The sequence below is a fragment of the Lonchura striata genome, chromosome 18, assembly GCF_046129695.1.
Source record: "Lonchura striata isolate bLonStr1 chromosome 18, bLonStr1.mat, whole genome shotgun sequence".
NCBI lineage: Eukaryota > Metazoa > Chordata > Aves > Passeriformes > Estrildidae > Lonchura > Lonchura striata.
Genome location: NC_134620.1, coordinates 8,233,980 through 8,255,035, shown reverse-complemented (window position 1 = coordinate 8,255,035; position 21,056 = coordinate 8,233,980). Strand labels below are relative to the sequence as shown.

At 38.6% G+C, this 21,056-nt stretch overlaps 1 protein-coding gene across 1 annotated transcript; it reads right to left on the bottom strand.

Moving 5' to 3' along the window:
- Window positions 1-519: 519 nt before the first annotated feature.
- On the bottom strand, window positions 520-20,116 carry DGCR8 (DGCR8 microprocessor complex subunit). The gene is made up of 14 exons (XM_021544502.3): window positions 19,976-20,116; window positions 13,272-14,271; window positions 12,701-12,863; window positions 11,420-11,562; window positions 10,439-10,721; window positions 8,737-8,934; window positions 8,271-8,372; window positions 7,625-7,723; window positions 7,153-7,235; window positions 5,962-6,062; window positions 5,460-5,566; window positions 5,116-5,243; window positions 4,685-4,798; window positions 520-4,344 (listed from the first exon to the last, which is right to left on the bottom strand). Exons 2-14 carry the CDS (start codon window positions 13,992-13,994, stop codon window positions 4,261-4,263), a joined length of 2,328 nt encoding a protein of 775 aa, XP_021400177.2. The 5' UTR covers window positions 13,995-14,271; window positions 19,976-20,116; the 3' UTR covers window positions 520-4,260.
- Between the last annotated feature and the right edge of the window lie 940 nt (window positions 20,117-21,056).

The following is a 21,056-nucleotide window of genomic DNA, read 5'->3' as shown; positions in this document are numbered from 1 at the left end:
GCCAGAACTGAACTGCCCTGACACCAGCAGCTTACCTGCAGCCAGAGGCTCAGCAGCTCCCAGTAATGCACTGATCCACACTACAGAACAGACAGCAGCACTCTTGGAAGGAGAGAACACATGAAATCTCAACTTCCTTCTAATATACATGTAATATGGCCTAACACCAACACAAAAGTTCTACTACAGCCCATGGCTGTGCTGATACCACACGTTTCCAGGGTTTGGTACCTGCACCAAACAGGTACCAAAACCAGCACGTTGAGTTGTAACATTTCCAGCCTTGCCACGGTTTGAATAAAAATACAAACCCCAATTCAAAAAAAGGTAACTTAATTTCATTCCAAGTGTTTAACTTCATAAACATTCAATTCCTCACCAAAAAAGTGATTATATTTCTATTATCAATGAGGCTGCACTGATCTAATTTCTCTTTAAAAATACCTAGAGTACTTGAAGAACAGGAGTTCCTTTCTCTAGATATGCTTACACTATCATAATACTGACCACACTGGCACATTTTATAATATCAAACTTTATTGCTCGAAACTAATTGTCTGAAAAATACACATGTAGTACTCAAAGACCAAACACAGAGGATTACATGATTGTGCAGAAAAAAAGCAAGCAGAGGCTCAGTGAAAATGAGGCTTTATAGTTGTACCAATTTAGCACTGGCACCAAGCAACTGCACCCAACACAACTGAAAACAGCAACCATTGTTACCTGCTGGGGCAATAAGGATGAACTTTGTTTTGTTTTCCCATGTTCTCGGATACACATTGAAATACTGTCACCGATAATTTTATTTGGTTAATAACAGCATGGCTTCTTGCACTTCACACTTCTTCCCACAAAGTTAGGAGGCTATCACTTCCTGAATTTCACTCCAGAACCAAAGTACAGTTTCGTGAATGAATAAGATAATCATGATGCTTTTAAATACTTGGATGTTACAAATATTATTGGTATAAAGCCTAACAGCATCACAGGAGAATGGAAGTTTACATACAACAGTTAAGTTTACGCATAATTGTTTTTCCAAAGTTCTGAGTACCCAACTAATTCAGTTTTGTCTAATAAATATGTTTTAGAAAGCTGATGACTGGTGTTTCAGTAGGTAGCATCTGACTAGTCACCGGAAATCACAGTAAGTTTTCTGTCAGTACCATGAAGATTTGAATGCACATGAATTTAATCCTTAAAGTCAATATACCACACTTTTGTCGAGAAGCACATAATATGCAAAGCAAAATCTGTCTAATCCCCAAAGGATGGAACAGTTCTTAAAAATACACTCCATCCCTATAAAAATACCCATCTTCCCCTGGATATAGAAGGGATAAATAACAAGGATCAGTGACAAAAGCAGCAGTTTTATGCATTCATACAATCAGATCTAAACCTTTACAGCCGATTACCTAGAAAACACACAAGAGTTACAAGACAAGTTTAGGATACATCTTGAATCACACTGTAAGTGTTCATGCAGAAGCTGAAGTTAATGCAATGGTCTATCCTCTATCACAGCAGCTCGTGCTTATGTGCAAATGCAAGACTGTTACACTCCAAACAATAGTAAACATTAAAACACAAGAATACTTCACAATGACATAAACAGCAGTTACGTTGTTTGTTCCAGCAGTTATTGCGCTATTTTCTGGACATCTCTCCAGTTAAAGGCTGCAGCAAGGTCTAATACCATCTTTTGACATTTGTTTTTGTTTAGAATGCATAATATACTTTCTAGGCTTTGGTTCACAATGAAATCTCTGGGTGTTTCAATTAAGGGCAATGGTCACCTTGTGATTCTGATAGTGGCAGACTGAGGTAATACAGCAATCCTCTTAAAATTAATGAAAACAAATCGGTAAGTGAGGCATCTATGGATATTCTGCAGGTGACCTGCAAATGCATTGACATTCTGATTTCAGAAAAATAAAAAGATCTACAAGGGTGATTTGTCTTTTACAGTGGCATCCAAGTACAGATTTTTCTGCTGAAAACACAAGCTGAAATAAAACCTATCTAAGAGTAATACATTTAGGCATAGAAGATAAAAGCCCTATCTTTATGAAAACAGAAAAGTCCCAATAAAAACAATGAAAAGAGACAAACAGCAATCACTGCTTGTCACTACTGCACCAATATTATATACCCTTCAAAACATGGAGATTTATTAAAGCTATACAAAAAAAAAAAGCAGAGGCAGTGTTTTTTTGTGTTTTTCTTTTTTTTTTTTAGACAGGCCACTTCTTTAAATAATAGTTTATATATTGTCTTCCAACTACCCGTATCCTGTTGTAACAGGATTACAACTCATGGAACTAAAAAACTAAATATAATAGTAAAAAATGGGTGGATTCATATTTGCAGAGACCTCCAAGCACATCATTTAAACAGAGAAACAGGTAAGACTCTATGACTCTTCCTGTTTACCATTATATGCAATACATTAGAGAACATTAGTGAAATATAAATTAAAATCCACATATTTCCAAAGTAACGTGTGATGTGTGATGTTAAAAGGAGGCCTTACAATACTGATGCCAACATTTTTAAAATCCAGTAGGCACTAAATTCAATATACTGCAGCACTCTCTAAGTAACATGATAAATTAAAAAACAAAACCACACCAAAATCAGATTAAAAACAAAACAAAACAAAACACCCTCAAGCCCCCAGATCAATGTCAATGTAAGTACCAGGAGCTGCAGCAGGTACAGAGAACTGACCTTTCATTCCAAACAGGAGCAGGAGTGTAAAAGTGGAGCAGTGCAGCTCCTGGATAAATCACTGCAGCCCTGCCACCAGCTTGGCTTTTGCTCTCTTCTTTAAGACCAAACCAAAAACTGGTTGCAAGAGAAGAGTTCCTGCAGTCACCCAGTGAACCCCGTGTGAAATCCACAAAGCAGTGCTTTCACACAGCTACACTATTTCTTTTGTGCTTGGCTTAGTAAACCCTCAGATGACACAGTGAGTACTGCCTGTTTGCCAGGATTGTATTTTAGCTTAGTTGCATATTTGTGATTTTCTTATTTATGAGTATAACTGGTTATGGTCTCATTCTACTTATTATTCTAGGCCATATTCCAAGTCTACATTCTAATTTTCATTGCAGAAGTTACACACTTCCTTTCAAAACTAAAAATGTAATTAAAAAAAGTAAAAACAAACTTCTTAAAAATCTAAATTGCTGCAGTCAGACTTAAGAGTTATGTTTGATTTTTTTTCCTAAAGTCTTTGCTTTTATGGTGCAAATTAATTAAGACTTAACTGATCAAGTCAGATGCAATCTGACACCAAACAAATGAGAAATTGTTTTATTGCTGGGAAAAGGGAGTGGAAAGTCATTGGCAAAGTATTTTCAGACTATCAACCATCATCAGCTGCATTTTGGCTCCAAGCTTTGAAAATAGCCTTTCAAATTACAGTTTTTATTTTAATAATGTAAGTGGGGCCATATTTTCCCTGTTCAACTGATCTGTAAACTAACACAGGCTCTTTTCATTTAAAATAAACCCCAATAATTTTGAATCTCCAACCTTTTAACACTACCAGGTATTCTTGTTCTTTTCAAGTAATAACAAAATCTGCATCCTCTTAATCTCAAATAACTAGGCCTGGCAGGAGACAAGGAACAAGACAAAAAGAAACAGCGTTACTGGCCTAATCCTATGGCATTAGGAACATTGCTCATCATTTTCCTGTATTTGTCACCAAAGTGTCTTATCAGTGCATATTATTATGTGCTGAAATGCAACAAAATTTTTCACAAAAATAGTTTTAGGCATGTTCATACAAGAAGATGTACATATACTTACTTCTGTTATATATACATATATATGAATGTGTATATATATAATATCAGCTTCAACCTGTACACAGATATTCTGAATTTCATACTTAAAATACATCCATTTCAATCAACATGGATGGCTTTCCAGGAGAAAGTGCTTGATTGGTTTTATCCTGTGTGAACATGCCTGTCCTCTGTGCATTTGCCCCAGTAGAGATCTTTATGATCAATTCTTTAAACATACATATCTCAGAGGTATTAAACGAGGAAAAAAAAAAACAAAGAAAAAGAAACTAGGAAAAAGTAATATTGCCCTGATGATGCAAAACGAACAATGCATAACTGAAGCAGCTTGGATTTTAAAAGTTATCTTGCATTCTGCAGCAAACAATTTTTGAATAGTTGTTGAAGATCTAGTTCCTCCATTTGTGTTATTGCTCCCCACTTGCACATTTTCTCATTAAACATCAACAGTACAGAGAGGTTCACTACCAGGTTGAGCTGATTCCACTATTGTCATCTTGGGTTTCTTTCTGGTTTCCTCCTAAAAAATACAAAACAGTCCCCACCACACAGTCATGAAGAGAACAGAATCATAAACCAGTTACAATTCTGAACCATTTTAGCCAAACTCCTGTCAATTTTTGCAAGAGGCTAACTCGGGCTAATGTTAAAAATAAATGTATAGAAGTAGGTACAATCAAGTTATGAACCAGTTTAAAAGACAGTATGGCAATCTCTCTGGAAGTAGATCCCCAATCAAATTTTAAAGAGCTCTCTTTACTTAAAATACTGTGTAAAGTAAGCCAAAAAGCCCTAATCACTGGTACACGTGACGCCATGACATTCATGCAGTTTGTAAATACATGAGAATATATACTCACTCTTTCCTGTGCCAGTTTTTTCATTTCTTCCTGTAACTTGTTCAGGATGTGCAGATTTGGCTTGTTCTTTTTGGCATACTGCTGAAGTTCTATCACACTTCTATCAGAGGTTTCCTATTCAATAGAATCATGAGCAATAACTGATCAACTTTTTATGAAAAAACATTAATGTACATGGAGCAAAGTTCAGTTTGTTGTATTTCTGTAGTTTAGTCTGTAATTAGTTTAGCTCCTTAAGTAGGAACATCTACTTCTATGAGTTAGTTAAACAGGACTTTTAATTTTGACATGGAAATTGTAGTATTAAACAATTATTACTGTCAATGAAATCCAAGCACCTTAAAGTTTTGTTGTAACAAAAACTTTAAGGAAAATCCAGAAGCAAAACTCCAGTTACAGAGTAGGTTATACTCTAACAAAAGCCTGCTCACCTGTTTAACCAGCTTGCTATTCTCTCTGCCATACATTCGCAAGAGAGAGCCCCAGTTTTTCACATGTGGATGCAGTAGCTGAAGGATTTTCTGAGAAGCCAATTGCTTCCCTACTCTTTTATTTTTGCCTGTAAAAATAACCATGGCAGTGTGTAAATACCAGCACATTATGTGGTGATAACCACAAATATTCCCTTGAGTTAGACAAAACTGAGATACCAGAGAAGAGCATGACAAGCACACAACAGGCTTGGTGGCTAAACAAGCACCCTCAGAATGGACAGCAAAAGAGACAGGAAGAGAGGAAGAACAGATTCACACATCACACCAATTATTGTACTTACACCAGCCTCGCACTGTGTGCTTGCCACAAGTCATGACATATTCACTCTTCTGATTTTTCCCAGGAATCACTTCAAACTTTATGGATGTATCACCCATTCCGTGGTTTCTTAAGCACAAACACAATAAAGATCACATACTAAGTAAAACTACAACCAAGTGAAGTGGCCACAGTTACCATCTTGGACAATCACTGCAATGAAATTAGATTAATTAACAGGTTTTTTTCATCAGTAACTTGAGTTAAATGAAAAAGCAACCCTGTACGAGAGGAAACCAAATACATTTGTCCAACAACTACATCCTGATCTCCAAAGAGGCATAAACCAGCAAATGTGAATTAAAGAGGAGTTGGAGTTAACCAGGTCAGCCCCACCAGATGTCTCACAGGCCAGGGAGCTCAGCAGCTCAGGCAGAGTCACTGACAAACAGCAGCAACAAGCCAAGAGCCAGTCCTGAGCCAGCACCTCACTCCACACACGGGGCCCCATGCTGCAGCCTTACCTTTTAAGGCACTCATGGAGAATCTGATATGGAGACAGGAGTCCAGCTTTACTGGTGAGTTCATATACCCGTGAGTCCTCAATACTGATATGGTTAAAATACTGCAAAGGAATTGAAAAGGGTTATTGTGCTTTGTGCACGTAAAACTCTAATAGTGTCCTTAACCTTGATTTCTCCTTTGCTACATTAAACCAATTCTGTTGCTCTGTGCTTAGTACTTTAAAAAGTGTTTTTAAATCCATAATAGCTAAAAGCAGTATCATTAAAACTGTCACACCTAATCAAACATTTGCAGACAAAAATTTTAACTCAAATCTTACATTATTCAATGTGTACATAAAAATGACAATCTCATTAATTCTTTATCATAATTTCTCCATCAGGACAAGGTTATTTTAGCAAATTATGAAACTATTTACCAAAATGTGGTTTACTAAAAGAGAACATAACAGCTATTGGCACATTTGCTATTTTATTTTAAAAGAATGGAAAAAATTGTCTGCATTTCCTTAATGACCATTTCAGTAGTGCAAGGTATACAATACAGTTCTAAGTTAAAGCAAGGCTACAAACTACTCCTGTATCTTACTTCATTTTAGAAAACATTTCTTTCAGGCTGATCAATTAGTTTTCCTTTACTCCTTTACTGATGGTATCACTGATCAATGAGCTATTTAATTATCCTAGTACCTGAGCATATAGCACAACTGTCCTCTTAAAGAATTTCTTCCTTTGATGTTCTCAAATGTCACTGGCCCAACTATGGGATTTAACTTGTGGTAATAAAAACATCTCAGAAGCCTGAGCACTTTTACTTCTTACTTGGTATCCTGAGATGATCACACAAAACCAAACAGCACCTAGCTCTGAACATTTACTGGCATCAAACAGAGGATTCTGGAAGGCAGGGCAGTACAGGCAGTCTGCTGCCTTGGAACATCTCAGGAGTTCAGTAAGTGACCTGATGGTCAATAAAGAACCAGTTCTCTGCATGAGCAAATTTTCTGATCTATTAAAATAGAAAAACAAGTATTTTCTTCGCCCTAAGTCTTGCTCTAAATGGAGGATTTTGCACTTCCATTTGACTGAGAAAACAACCTTAATAATTTTCAGTAACGTTTCTGATAATAAATGTGCAGTGTTTTAAAAACAAACTTAAATTATGCCAGCCAGGAAGCATGAGCTCAGTACCTCAAGTTCTTGACTGTCTTTGGGCTTCTCCTCGGAGGTCTGTTTAACAAAGTCAGGAATAAGGATTTCCAGTGTAGCTCGAGCTGCAGAAGTGATTAAACATCTTTATTAGGTTTATTTTAAACAAAAACATCTAATCTACAAATTGTCAGGCATTTTCTTCTGGTAAGACATTTACTCACACTTTTCAAAGGAAAAAAAGTTCTACTAGTTCAGCTTGAAAATTAAAGCCTGATAACTTATTAAAATAAGAAACTACTTTTTAAGTGCCTACAAAAGGAAAAATATCCTAGTCTCATTTTAGAGGTGACATAGAGCCTTTAAGACCAAAAATGAAAGAGTTATTATCACCCCCTAGTTCTTACAGCCAAACCCCTGTACTGAGTCACTATGGCCTTTGGAACACCAGAATGGTACAAAAAGCAAACAGAAACAATTCAACAGTTGGTACTGAGAAATAAAAAAACATTACCAGCTTTATTCTTGGCAAGTTTTTTACTGCTGGCAGTTCCTGCCCCATAAGTTACTCCATCAATAATCACTGAGGCTCCAAAAGGTTCACTTGGGTTCTCTGGAAATGGAGGAGGAAAGTAAAGAAAGCTTTCTGGAACTCCTAATGTACACTAAATATCACCACTATCAAGATTGTTTTCTTCATTTTAGCTTCAAGAGGGATGAAAATTGTTTATTCTTCATGAAGACTGAAAAGTTGTTTAACTAACAGAGTTTTCTTACCACCATATACTTCACTCTTCCAAATAAAGAGCTTACAGATTTTAAGAGACCACTGGTAATCTGTGAGAACTCAAATACTAATTCCAAATTTTTTGCATCATGGTGTGAATACAAAAACTACACACTCTGATATAGAAATTTCAGTTGTATGATATACTGCATATACAGGAATAGCATAACTCTGAATAATTATAAAGTACACTCAAAAAAACCCCACAAACTAACAAGAAAAGCAAGAATTAATGGAATGTACATTAGATAACTTGGGGAAAAAAACCCCAACGTTAATCTGATTCCAGTTCTGCTTTTCATATATGCAACATCTTTGGCTTCTTGGTTAAGCATCAAGACCAGGATAGAGTTGTTTAAGGAAACAGACTTACCACATTCAAAGAAATTGTAAACAGGGCGAACCTTTAGGACTCGTTGCATATATTCATGCAAGATGCAAACTTCAGACTTCCCATTGGGATTAATGACAAACTCTGTAAAAAAGATAGGAGGAAGGGAAGAAGCTCATTAGTTCCAGTCTTTGAAAGATAATTTCTGTTACAAAAAAATCAATATGAGCAACACTCAGCAGTAAAAGTGCTGAAGGTAGGCATTACTTACTAGGACTGTAACCTTAAATACGCATTTTCTTTTTTTAAAAAAATTAGTCTTTTGAATAGGAAGTATATTTTGACAGCATTTTTCCTTTCCTATGTAATATACGATGGGTCAAAGAATATGAAATACCAGATCAGGAATTAAGTGGACTTATTACAGGATTTTTTTATTTTCAGTCAAGCTCAGAGCTGCAGTTGGTCTTCAACACAGCCTGTCTGATCTCCAGCTAGACCAGCTCACCTTTCTTTATAGGTGCATCCTGCACAGACAGGGTGATGAGTTTCTGGTTGGCGGGCAGGATGGGCCGCTCGGACTCCGCCTGCTTCCGCTTCATCTCCCGATTGAACTGGCGGCGCTCGGCCCAGGTCCGGAACTTTTTTACCGTCACTTGTTCAAAGTCAAAGCGCTTTTCGAGATAGCGTCTGAAATCTTCCAGATCTGAGAAACACAACAGAGTTACTCTCTCTGCTTCACCACTGAACAAGTATTAATTCTCTGTTTGTACTGTTTTAAACGTGCTGTAATTATTTTCTCAGACTACGAACAAAAGGTTAAGATGTTGTTTTGGATTAACAGAAATAACTTTAATCTAATTTACTATAATAGGAGAACTTAAATGCAAAATGTCTGTGCAAACCCAAAACCAAAAAAACACACCATTTTATTCTGCCACTTGATTATTTTACTAACCCCTAACCAGCTTTAATACCCAACACAATTTACAATAAAACACTAGTAATTGTCCTGCTTCAACATCTAACCACCTTCCCTTTACCTGAAGCAAGGTACACAGTGAGTACAGTAGTTGTACTTTCAGCCTCAATTCCCTGAAGCCAAACCAACTGTTGCTGCCTATTATGCAGTGTACCATGAAAAACTGTACAGTGATGTTCCATGAACTCCAGGGGTATCTGCAGCCTCTGTGCAGAATTTAACACATTAAATTCACATACAGAGTACTAAAAGATTGCCCACTTTCAGTACATCTCCTTTATAGATCGTCTGAAAGTATAATCAGCAAGAATAAAGAGTAGCATCCATAGATGTAAACAAACAAAAGTAAGCTCCTGGTATTGTTTCCTTCCACAAGGAATTCCAAATGCAAATCATGCTGGTACTCGATCACTCAGTATCTTTTTCAATAATACACAACAGATCCTACTTAAAGGGAGGCAAGTGAACTTCATGTAGAAAAGTAAGTGCTTACTGGCTTGAATTTTGCATCTAAATATTGATGATTTGGGGGCTTTTTTTATATCTTTTGGCATGGTTTTTGGACTGAACATGACACATAATGACAAGGACAAGTTTTATGTCTGAGCACTACAAAGGCAAATGGCAGCCCATAAGCTATACCAATACTCTCAGCAGCAGAAATTTTACATGGATGGAATTCTCAGGTATGTATGTATGATGAGGTAAGTAACACATGAGCTGCATCTTCAGCTTCCTCTCCATTGGGTGGTGATTTTGGCATGGTGCCTTAAGACAACTTTTTGTGTAGAGGCTATCAGATTTGCATAAATAAAATAATGAAGTATCACACCCCTCTGTATGAGTGCAATTATATTTGCATGACTTAGTCTACCAGACTTGTGCAAATACAGAAATATCGTTTAACTACATCATATATCTTAAGAGATCATCCTGAAAACAGATACAATTCAAACAATTCAGAGCGCATAGAAAATCCTACTTGAGGAAGTCGCATGAATACATCTGATAACAGCAAATGAACACACTGACATAACAGATTCTTATATTGAGTTAAAGTCTACAGGATTGAACTACCAAATGTTCACTTTTTTTGTGTAAAACCTTTCCATGTGCATTCTCAGGGTTTCAGGGAAGATTGTAATTCAGTAGCCAAGTCTGGAATAAAATTTCCCAAATGCCATCACCCCAACTCAAGTTAAGAAAAGACTCTACTTCCCATACATACCTACAGATTCATCTTTACATACTTCAACTTTGGCCTTAACTTGTCCCAAAGCTCCTTGTGCTGCATCTCCCCCAGAAGGGTCTTTGTCATCTAAAGGCCCAGAATCAGCAGCAGTGGAATCTGGTTCTTCTGTCTGGCAGTCCAGTTCTGAGGATTTATCTAGGTGCTTTACAGGTGATACTTCCCCATTTGGGGTTATGTCATTGTTTTGTTCCCTTTCCTCATTTTCCTTCATTTTTTTGTAATGAAAGCAGGGAATGCTACTAAGGGGAGGATCATGTTTCTGCAAATACAAATAATACAAAAGGTTTCAGTATCTCAAGGTCATCAAAAGCAAAACTCAAACCCAAAAGATGCAAGCAACATGGAAGCTATTTGTATTCAGTACAGGCTCAAGCTCCTCTTAGGTCACTAAAGTCATTCTGTTCAAGAGCTGAGCAGGGTCACTCCCGAGGGACCTTCACTGTGACTGTGTGACACTGACACAATCCTGCTGGTTTAGCTCCAGACTACAAACTGTTCAGCTACATGCAAATACTTCCATAAAATCCACTGAACTTTCCTGAGGCATAAGCCCATTGCATTAAATCCAATTTCTGCAGATTCCTTGGGTGCAAGAATGTCATATCCTTACTTCTGCACTTCTGTGGACCATAAGCCACAGCTCAGACTAATTTATAGCTACAAATAAATGATCCCTAGATATATGTCATGGTGCAATAAATCCCCAGTTTTGCAGCCATACTAGAAAAGTGTAGGCACCAAACAGGATCCCATTCACTTTAACTGTCCAAACAGGAAAAAAAAAGCACCTAAGAAAAAAATATATCAGATTTTCAGACACAAAATACTTTATTTTTCAAGGATGTAAATTCAAGCACTGGAAACAAGCCTGTCAAAGCAGAAAAACATTCAACTGCTTTGAGGAACATATTTAAATCTTTAATCTTAGTTAAGTATTTAAAAATTGACAGCTCTCACCCTTATGCTTCCTGTTCCCAAAAAATAAGGTCTAGACCAGGTAACAACTCTAGATTCTCTGTGCAGATATACAGGAATGCCTGAATTATGGAATGTCATGATCCATCCATCTGGCAAAGGTTCTGTAGGAGGGCGGCCACGACCTTTAAAGCAAATAATGGCTTTAAACTTGGATAGACTGCTTAGAAGAATAGAAAAAAACCCCAGGTTTTTATTTATTGCTTTTTCTGTCCCAAAGAATAAAATGTCACTGAAACAAGATTACCAATGTTTTGTAGAGAGATATTGTTTTAATAACAAGGTATATGCCTCTAACCCAGACTAAATCCTGCAAAATTACAGATTCCATGACAGTCTCAAGTAAAGGCAATAGCAGCAATTATTTTTATACAGACTGATTTGTTTGTTTCATCACTGAAGTCTCTTTTTTTCAGTCTTTCTATACATACCACAAGCACCAATTGAAAGTATTTACTGGAAAAGTCACAGTTGCTTTAGAAGCAACTTCATTTTCCATTAAAATATTTTCACTTGACACTCGGGAATAAATTTGCATCAAAATACCACCAGATTCACAGAACCAAACAGGCAGCAAAGAGCTCATCTCTAAACCAAGGTCTCATCTCTCTCTAAATCACAAATTAGAGACTATTCATCTGCTGGAAGTTTCCCGGCAATCCTCTGTCACTATACTTTTGAAGAAAAAGTTATTTGTTTTTTTTTATCAGAATACAGTGAAGCTGTTAAATAGTCCTCTAGTACATGCTTACATTTTAATTCTAATTCAGAACATTTTCCATTACATTCTTCTGGATGGATTTGTGTTCTCAGCTCTTCTTTATTAGTAGTTTCTAACACAATGAAATTGGATAAATGTAAGCCACTGACTTTTTTAGTTATTAAACTTGACCTAGACTGCATTCATAGAGACCTCACATGGGGCAATTTCAACAGCAGAAGTTATGTAACTGAAGCAGGAAAAAGGCCAGAATTTCCAGAGACAAAAGCCCCAGATCACCCTTGTTCACCTCATTATTTTACACAAATCCACACATTAAAATATATTCTTATTACATACATACAATAGATCAAAAGCAAAAATCAACTGTTTTAAGAATATGAAAAATCATATTTCACAGTAAGAAGTCTTCCAACAATAAAATTCTCAAACATAAACGATTTAACACAAACCTGTCCCACACTTTGCTTCTTGATATTCTTTTGTTCTACAGACATGAGCCATAGACAGGACCTACAGTTATTAAATGCACATTAACTTACTCTTCAGTACAGTTTTAATTTTGGTCATCATTGGCTGCACGCTTGTCTCTCCATCAGACTGGTGATCACTTTCACCACCATATTTCTCATTATCTAGTCTCCTTGTCTTGGGTGCTCGAAGGCCCTCCTCCAGCAGAGCATCCACATCATTATCAAAGTCATCCTGAAAGAGACTTTATCAGACACTATCCTCCTGGGCCTACCAGCCTCCCTTTTCCCTTGCAAAGAGAAAGCAAACATTTTTTATATGCACTTCCATGCAGACAAACTAGAAATTTCCAATGATTCCAGTAATAAGACTGAAACATAAGAAAATAAGTTTGTGATAAAATTAACTTCAATTGTGTGAGAAGACTTCTAAAGGCTATTTTTACAGAAAATTATAGAACTGCAACACAACTCAGAAGTTTGACTAAAATAGTTTACAGTTTCTCATCCAAAGATCTGTCTCTAAAAATTCTGTGGCTTTGACTCATGAACTGCACACTTCTAGAAGAGATTATTACTTTGCATATTTTTTTCTAGCCACTTGGAAACATCTTACCCAGCAAAGACCTGTGGATTTACTTACCTCATAGGAGAAATTCAAGGTTTCTTCATCCACTTTATCTCTTTGAACGATTGCTTTAGATGTGAACCCTCCTCCTTCTTCATCTATTTCCATCAAATTATCGGTAAAGTCTTCTAGCTCATCCAGAACTGCAAATTCCACTCTCTTTTCCTGATCAATATCATTTTCATCATCCTTCTTGTCATCACTTTCACCCCCTATCCCTGCAGCTTTACCATTACTACCACCAAAAGGACAAACATGCAAATCCCCATTGACATTATTAACACCAAACTCTGTGTCTGCCTTATAATCCTGCTCAACTCCAGTGTACAGAACTTTCCTGTCTTTACTTTTGCAGCTTTCTGTAAAGCTAACACTAATCTTCACATCCTTCAGTAACTTAAGATCTGGGGTGAACTTTCGAACTGATGGTGCGTGACGAGCAGTTCTCGGGCTTTGGTCGCTACTGTTGGGGTCTATGATAAGACGACTTTTGTAGCAGGCAGATCCCTTTGTGAGCAGCTGTGTTCTGCAGAGACTGTGCGTGTCCCCAGCAGGGGTATCTGACTGTCCATCACCACCAGAGCCAACGTCCATTACCTCTGCGTCACTGGACGTTTGCAGGGGAGGTGGTGGAGGCTGTTCGTTGGGCGGCAGAGGTGGGCGACAAGTGTGATTCTCCACATTCAATTCTCTTGCAGGTTCTTTAGGGAGGGGTGGTACATTTTCATAGTTCTCCATTTTTAAAACTACTGTTTTAAAAAAAACAATGCTTTAATAAATGTTTATCCCTATATTCCTAACATGCATAAGTCCATCAGGATTGTTTTATCATGTCCTATTCAATATGCAACACTGATGATTCAGTTAAGCTGACTACATTGTTCTTTTCATTAATGTAGACAGCTTTCAGAATCACTGTCTCAATTATTGGAAATCACAATGCATTCAGCTTAAATAGCTGAAGACTAAGAGTGCATCTTCACTGGACAAGCTGGTTTCCTTTTCTTCTTTCAACCTACAAGAGGAAACAAAAAAAAAAAAAAAATCTTGTCACAGGAAAAAAATGGAAATAGTATCCCAGGCAGAAAGAAAACATGTCACTCCTTCTAGCATAATTTCAAGTAGAAGAGTGACACCTTTACAGTGAGAAAAGCAGGGTACCCAGATACCATCTTGAATGAGGCCAAAACTAGAGTGGTTTTATTTCTTGAGCTGTACACCAGCACAAGAATTTACTAACACAGTTGCCTTTATGATCAGTTGATTATCTCTGCTTTGTTAGCAGGCAGGGCATTAAGCATGAGACTAAAAACTGTATTTTGAGGAAGTTCTCCCATAATTTGAAACAAGCTGGTATTCAAGCCATACTTACCCGCACAGCAGAAAGGATAATTAGCTTACAGTTTAAGACAATCTGCAAAACCAACAAGATTTTAAAGACTGTGGTAATGGCTTTTCGAAATTTAAGTTATCAGCTATTTCTGAAAGCTCACAATTTACTAAAGTATCACAGAAAATTACTCTCTAGATAACCAGATATTAGACACTTCATCTTGTTTTTTTGCACTATTATAGAACTATTTATTCATTATGGCCAAGGAATTCAGGTTCAGATACACAGCATTAAACTTTAAATTAATTTTGGAAGGTATTTAGAAGCCTATGTTTTAGGGAATTTAACCTGTAAAAAGTATTCAATTCCTCTAGGAAATTTTACAGGGCATGGGAAGTGTTTAAGGCTTATTTTTCACATTAGGTTGTTCTTTCTAGCATGTCCATGATGGCTTCTTCAAGTATACTTTTGTCATCTGTGCAGGACCATAAGCACCTGGGGAAAAGAAGGATCATTTCTTACCTGCTTATTTTGATTTCTCCAAGTCCCTCCATGCCAGCCCAAACCAGGCTGCAATCTTCCTACAAGCTAGAAACAAAGCACTGTCACTCTGCCCCAGGAGCCAGCTGGCTGAATCTGCTCTGTTTAAATTACTCCCAGCTAGCAGAGAATGTCTTCCCAAGTATTTTGGAAAGACAAGCTCCAAGATCTCTCATCTTGTTGTGTAACACTGAAGGCAACAGGGCAGGAGGTCTGGGCTGCCATGAGAGACTTAGGGAAACCAAGGGTAATTCTCTCATGTATCTCTGTGTCAGCCCAGGCAGAACAAACCAATAGCAATATCCAAACACCAACTGGGGAAAGGCACAAGGCTGGGAATCAGAAGCTGTAATGGGATCAATTAAAATTCAGCAAAATACAGCAGTTACCTACCTGGAAGCTGGAAGAAAGCATAATATAGAGCAAACTCTAGTATGGCAACAAAGCAAATTTTGCTGGGGCAGCAGAGGAATTCATATTTTGTGGTGTTTTTTTGAAGCGTGTAGCGTTTTTTAAACCTACTCAGAATTGTGACACATCCAACATGCCGAGTTTGACATGCATTATAAAATTACTAAGGAGAAAAACTGGTAAGAACTCTAAAATAATCCCATCTTCTCTGATACCAACACATTAATTCTCAGATTGAAAAATGGTTCATTCACCAGTAAGACAATCAATTCTATATATCTAATTCCATTCCATCCTACAAGATGACCTAAATACAATGACCTCAGCAATGAACAATTCCTTCATCTTTCAACAGGTTCTGGAATGTATAATGTAGAGAACACCCCTAGAGAGAAATTTGTCTATAAATTTCCTCATCTTCAGATTAAAAAAGTAAAAAAGAATGACAAATTTTTACATTCTTCACAGTAAATCCTAAGTGTCTTAATTCTGAACAAAAGAATCAAAAGTCACAGCATGTGTTCAGTAACTCCTGGAAACTAAATGCCTAAGTCATCTAATTTTTCCATCTTAAAGAGTCATCTAAAGCCTCTTGAAAAGAGCAAGCAGAATTCACACAGAAATGGAATACTGAAGTCAGCATTCTAGAATTTGAAAGAGCAAACCCTTCCCTTGTGTTCAAGGAGCTTCCTCATCCTGACAAAGACTTAGTTTTGACAAGGCTACGACATGATCCTCAATGCCACTTCCAGACCCCCGATACATGTCCTGCTCCTATGCTGAAGGGTTTTACCACCACCAATGTCAAAATAATACTTAACCTTTACCTGCCCAGCTCAGGCAGTTCACTGATACAACATCTCTGCTCTTTGCAGGAAAGATGTCTTGTTATTCTATTCAAGCACTGGTAACAATTATATTCTTGTTGTCTTCCCTTTCTTGCTGGCTGTGAAACCATGAATAGCTGAACGATGAACAGCAAATGACAGCCAGGGATTTTCTGCTCCTCAGCACACACTGGCTCAGGAAAAGTACTAGACCAAAATGGGTTCAAATGAGCTTTTTCCATTTCTAGCCATGAACCTGCCACATCTCTAGGGTAAAATAACAGGCTGGTAGTAATGCCAAAAAGATTTTTGCTTTTTATATGTTTTTCATATATTTGCAGCTCTGTAGACTACTACTATAGAGTTATATAGCTCCTTAATTAACTCTGGTACTTTTCCCACTTAGACTTTAGAGCAATAAGACCTTCTAAACACATTCCTGGTATATTGTTTAGTCTTATTCTAAGCAGGGGACCTACAATAAGACATAATAAGAAGTGGGCAGAGACCCCTTGGACCCAGGGATGGGTTACAAGGGCAACTGAATCTCCTGGGTGTACCTGTTAGATACCCTAATTAATTAACCTTATAATAGCAGAAATCTGGTGCCAGGTGTGCCATCATGACCAGACACCTGGAGGTTTCCAAAGAAAGGTCTGTTGTTACTATTCTAACACTGTTGCAAGGGTTTTTTTCTCTCTTTTGAGTATAGGTAACAGTAGCTCTACAGTTACAGTGGGTTACAATACCTGCCTAAAAGCCACAAAAAGCAAGGCAGAACAAGTGGAACACAAGTCCAATTCCCATCTACTTCCCTGCCAGCTGACATTACAATATGCCCTTTATATCAGGGGCTGGGAAAGAAAAAAACAACAACAACAAAAAAAAAAAAACCCCAAAAAAAAAAAACAAAAACAAAGCAACAAAACCACTGAGCTATCAGGTATTTGAAGAGACAGAAGGGAGAAAAGGCAAAAGGATGAGTTAGATGAGCTTGTAGGTAACAAACAGCCAAATGTGCCTTAGAAAAGGGAATATAACAGCCACACACAAAAAGGCTCAGCATACCAAGTTACATCATAACATAAGTCAGTTTCCTTTTGTGATTCTTCACGGAATTGTCCTGAAATAACATTTTATTCTCCAAGGCTCCACGAAGTTCCATTAACTATTTCCATAAGGATTCATTCCTTCCGAAGAGACAAACACCACTGGCAGCTGCAGCAGGCAGTACAAACACTGAAAATGTGAGTGCACAGCTCATGTTCTGCAGATTACAAGCACATGGAATTTCCACAATTTTAACTCCTTACTCTTACTTTAGCTAATCGTTTAAAAAAGTTTCATGCCACAAAGTAAACTAAACAATGCAGATACTGGGGAGCATATAAATGTAATATAGCAAACTGCACAGGTCCCAAAGAAAGCAGAGTAATCTTAGCCTCATTGTCTTACAGATGTCCTTTAAATGCCAAAAGGAAAAAACCAAATCTACTTTGCTTAGTAAGTACCACTGCCCAGTCCCACAATCAGACAAAAAAGGAAAGGGAGAAAAAACACAAAGAAAAAAGGGTATCCTTTTTCAAGACAGAAAAGAACCCCAGAATCTTAAAATTTGGAAATTTTAGCATCACCCAAACGCAAAGAAAAATTCCTTTCTGTAACAGCAGATCAGCAGTCTAGAAAAGAATTTAATAAAGAACATATTTTCTTTACTAATACACGTAGCTGCAGCAAGGAACAGCATACCACAAATTCTCTCTTCAAAAAGTCACTTTTGAAAAGAAACTGTGTCAGAGACTGCTCACTTCACATTCAGTGAACCCCAAAATGAAGAGTGGCTCAAAGGAAACTCTCCTTATTTGCTAACCAAATACAAATCCTCCGCCTCATCCTCCAGCCCTAAATGGCAACTCAGGTGCTGATCCATTAACCTATATCAAATTAATTTCCCACTCTCAGTCATCTACCTTCTTTTTATGAATACCTAATGTGTCTTTTCAACACATACAACTCTAGAAATAAGTTAATCCTATTTATTACCACTGCTAAAAAGAAAACCCACAAATCCAAAACAAAACCTGAAGAGACAGAATTTATTTTCTTTAAACCAGAACAGAAAATACCAAAAGAAAATGTGCTTTAAGATAATACTACATGTAAGAATTCAGTTCTCCTTATTATGAGCTGTAGTGTAGAAAGATTCTGAAAGAAACAAGCACTTTGTGCAAGTCAGTTAACCAAGGATGGTTAAGAAAATGGAGCCAGAACCCAACAATCATATTATCAGTGCAAATACAGACAAGGCTCAGTAACTTCTCTAGTTCCTAACACTTCATTCCATTTCAGAACGAACAGAGAACATAATTTTGGAAAGCTATCCTCAGAAACGGCAAAACAACAGTTGCTTTTAGAGCTTGAGCAGTGTTCTGGCATGATTTAGATGGCTTGATTAATTATGTAAGACAAGAAATTGATTTACAAAAGACGAAAATCAGAGCCTAGAAAACAGAAAATATAGTCTTCCTTTCCCATTATATGTAAGCTTCTTACTTGAAAAGAAAAACAACAGACATAAGGAACCAAAACCCCTTCTCTTTCTCTAAAGAAGCAAAACAACCTTGATAATCAGAAGGCGGTGCCTAGCGACCCAACTCCTCATCCAGAATTAAAAATAGGAGCCCCCAAGTTTAATTACCCAAACAGAACAATCTCTCAAATCACAAAACAAAAAAGATCTAGTTCCAAGACCTCTAACGGAATAAAGAAAACTGAATGTGTTCACCCAATTCCAGTTTATGGTCGCGCAACGCCTGGGTATTCAGGTCTCAGCAGGCAAACAAACTTTGCAGACAAACCCAAAGCTTAAGGAAAGGAGGTACAAAAGAAGGAACTATTTCCAACCAAAAAAAGATTAAAAAAAAATTTAAAAAAAATGAAGAAAGTTGGGAGCATTAACCTTACAGAGATTGAAGGAGATAATTTACTATTAATAAAAAGAACACATTAGGAAGAATGCTGAGAATTACCAGACATCACGTTACCTTCAGTGCACCAGAACTAAAGGAGTGCCCGTTTGCCCGCACACACGTCGTGCCTTTTCTTCCCAACTCCGCTGCGGGGCCGAGCCGCGCTCCCGGCCCCGTACAAAGGGCTGCGGGCGGCGGAACCCCCGAGGCACGGCCCCGCATCAGCCCGGCCAGGCGGGGCCGCGGGCACAGGCACGGCCTTGCCTTCCCTTCACAACCCCCAACGCAATCCCACGGCGAGGCGAGCAGGGTAGGCGGGGAACGACAAAAAAGTCCCCCAAAACACAAAATCACACAAGAAAAATCCCCAACAAAACCAAACACCAGCTCTGAGCAGAGGCCGCTCAGGCCGGGCGCAGGGGACGCGCCGCACGGCAATGCCCGGCGGGCAGGGCGGCGCCTTCCAGCGCTGGGGACGTCGGTGCTCGGGGAGCGGCTGCTCCGGGCTCCGCGCCCGGGGGCCGCTCCGGGCCGGCGGCGGGAGCGCGGCGGGCCCGCTGGCGCTGCGGCCTGTGGGGCGGAGGGGTTGGCGCCCGCGCGGGCCCGCCCCGCCCGTCACCCCGCGGGGCCCGCACCCACCTGGGCCATCCCCGGCGGCCCCGCCGCTCCTGTGCCGGGGCTGCGGGTGAGGGCGAGTCCGGCCGCCTCACGATCGCCGTCCCGCACTCCGCGCTGCCGCCATCTTTAAACGCCTGCGCTGGGCCCCTCCGCGGCCCGCGGGCGGGACCCCGCGCGCGCCGAGCCAATGGCGTCCGTAGCGAACGCGGTCACCGATTTGAAATCCCGGCTGCCATTGGCTCCTTCCCGTGCCTGTCACCGCGCTCCGCCAATAGGAACGCGAGAGACGCCCGCCCTCACAGGCCCGGGCCGCGGCGGGGCGGGCGGGTCCTTTGTGTGGCCCGGGCACCGCTGGGGCCTTTTCCCCCGTACAAAAAAAGCCACTTTTCCCTGAAAACGCTGTTTTGTATCTTTAAGGAACAAAACTACAATATCACTACAAGGCTGATCTACCTCAAAAGGATAAATCAAAGTAGAGCGTTTCTGCTGCTCTGTGTACCAAGCAGTTGACAGAACAAGTCCCAAATCTGACTGCAGTGTTTAGACAGTATTACTAAATAATTATTGAAAATACCTTACATAATTTATGTAAAATTACTTCGAAAGTGTTAACATTTGCTGTCCTGGTTTGCTCTATTATTTTATCATTTGCGAGCAATATAGAGCTTTTATTGATATACTTATTTATAGGGTTATTTCTTTTGTTGTTCACTAGTTGGAAATCAACATCAGACAAAATACTGTGATAATGGATCCTGATTTCATCACCAATAGTATGTTTGTGCTTGTTTCATGTGTGACTTCAGGATATGAAAGTCTTTTTCTAGTATTTGACTGATCTCATGTTTTTGAGGTCCCCAAATACTACTATGAAAGATAACTAATGTTTTAATAAAACTTTAAAAACTTACTTGGAAGACTGCTGTTAGGTCTTTACATCTTTGTGTCCTGCTGCACCAACACTTCTAATGATAGGGTGATAATTTGGACATAACACCATGGTACCATGTCAACACAAAGATCAGGTTACCAAAACTGCTTTAAATCATTGCAAGCTGCCCTCAAAAACTGAATGCAGTTTCCACTAAAAGCAGTCTCTAAT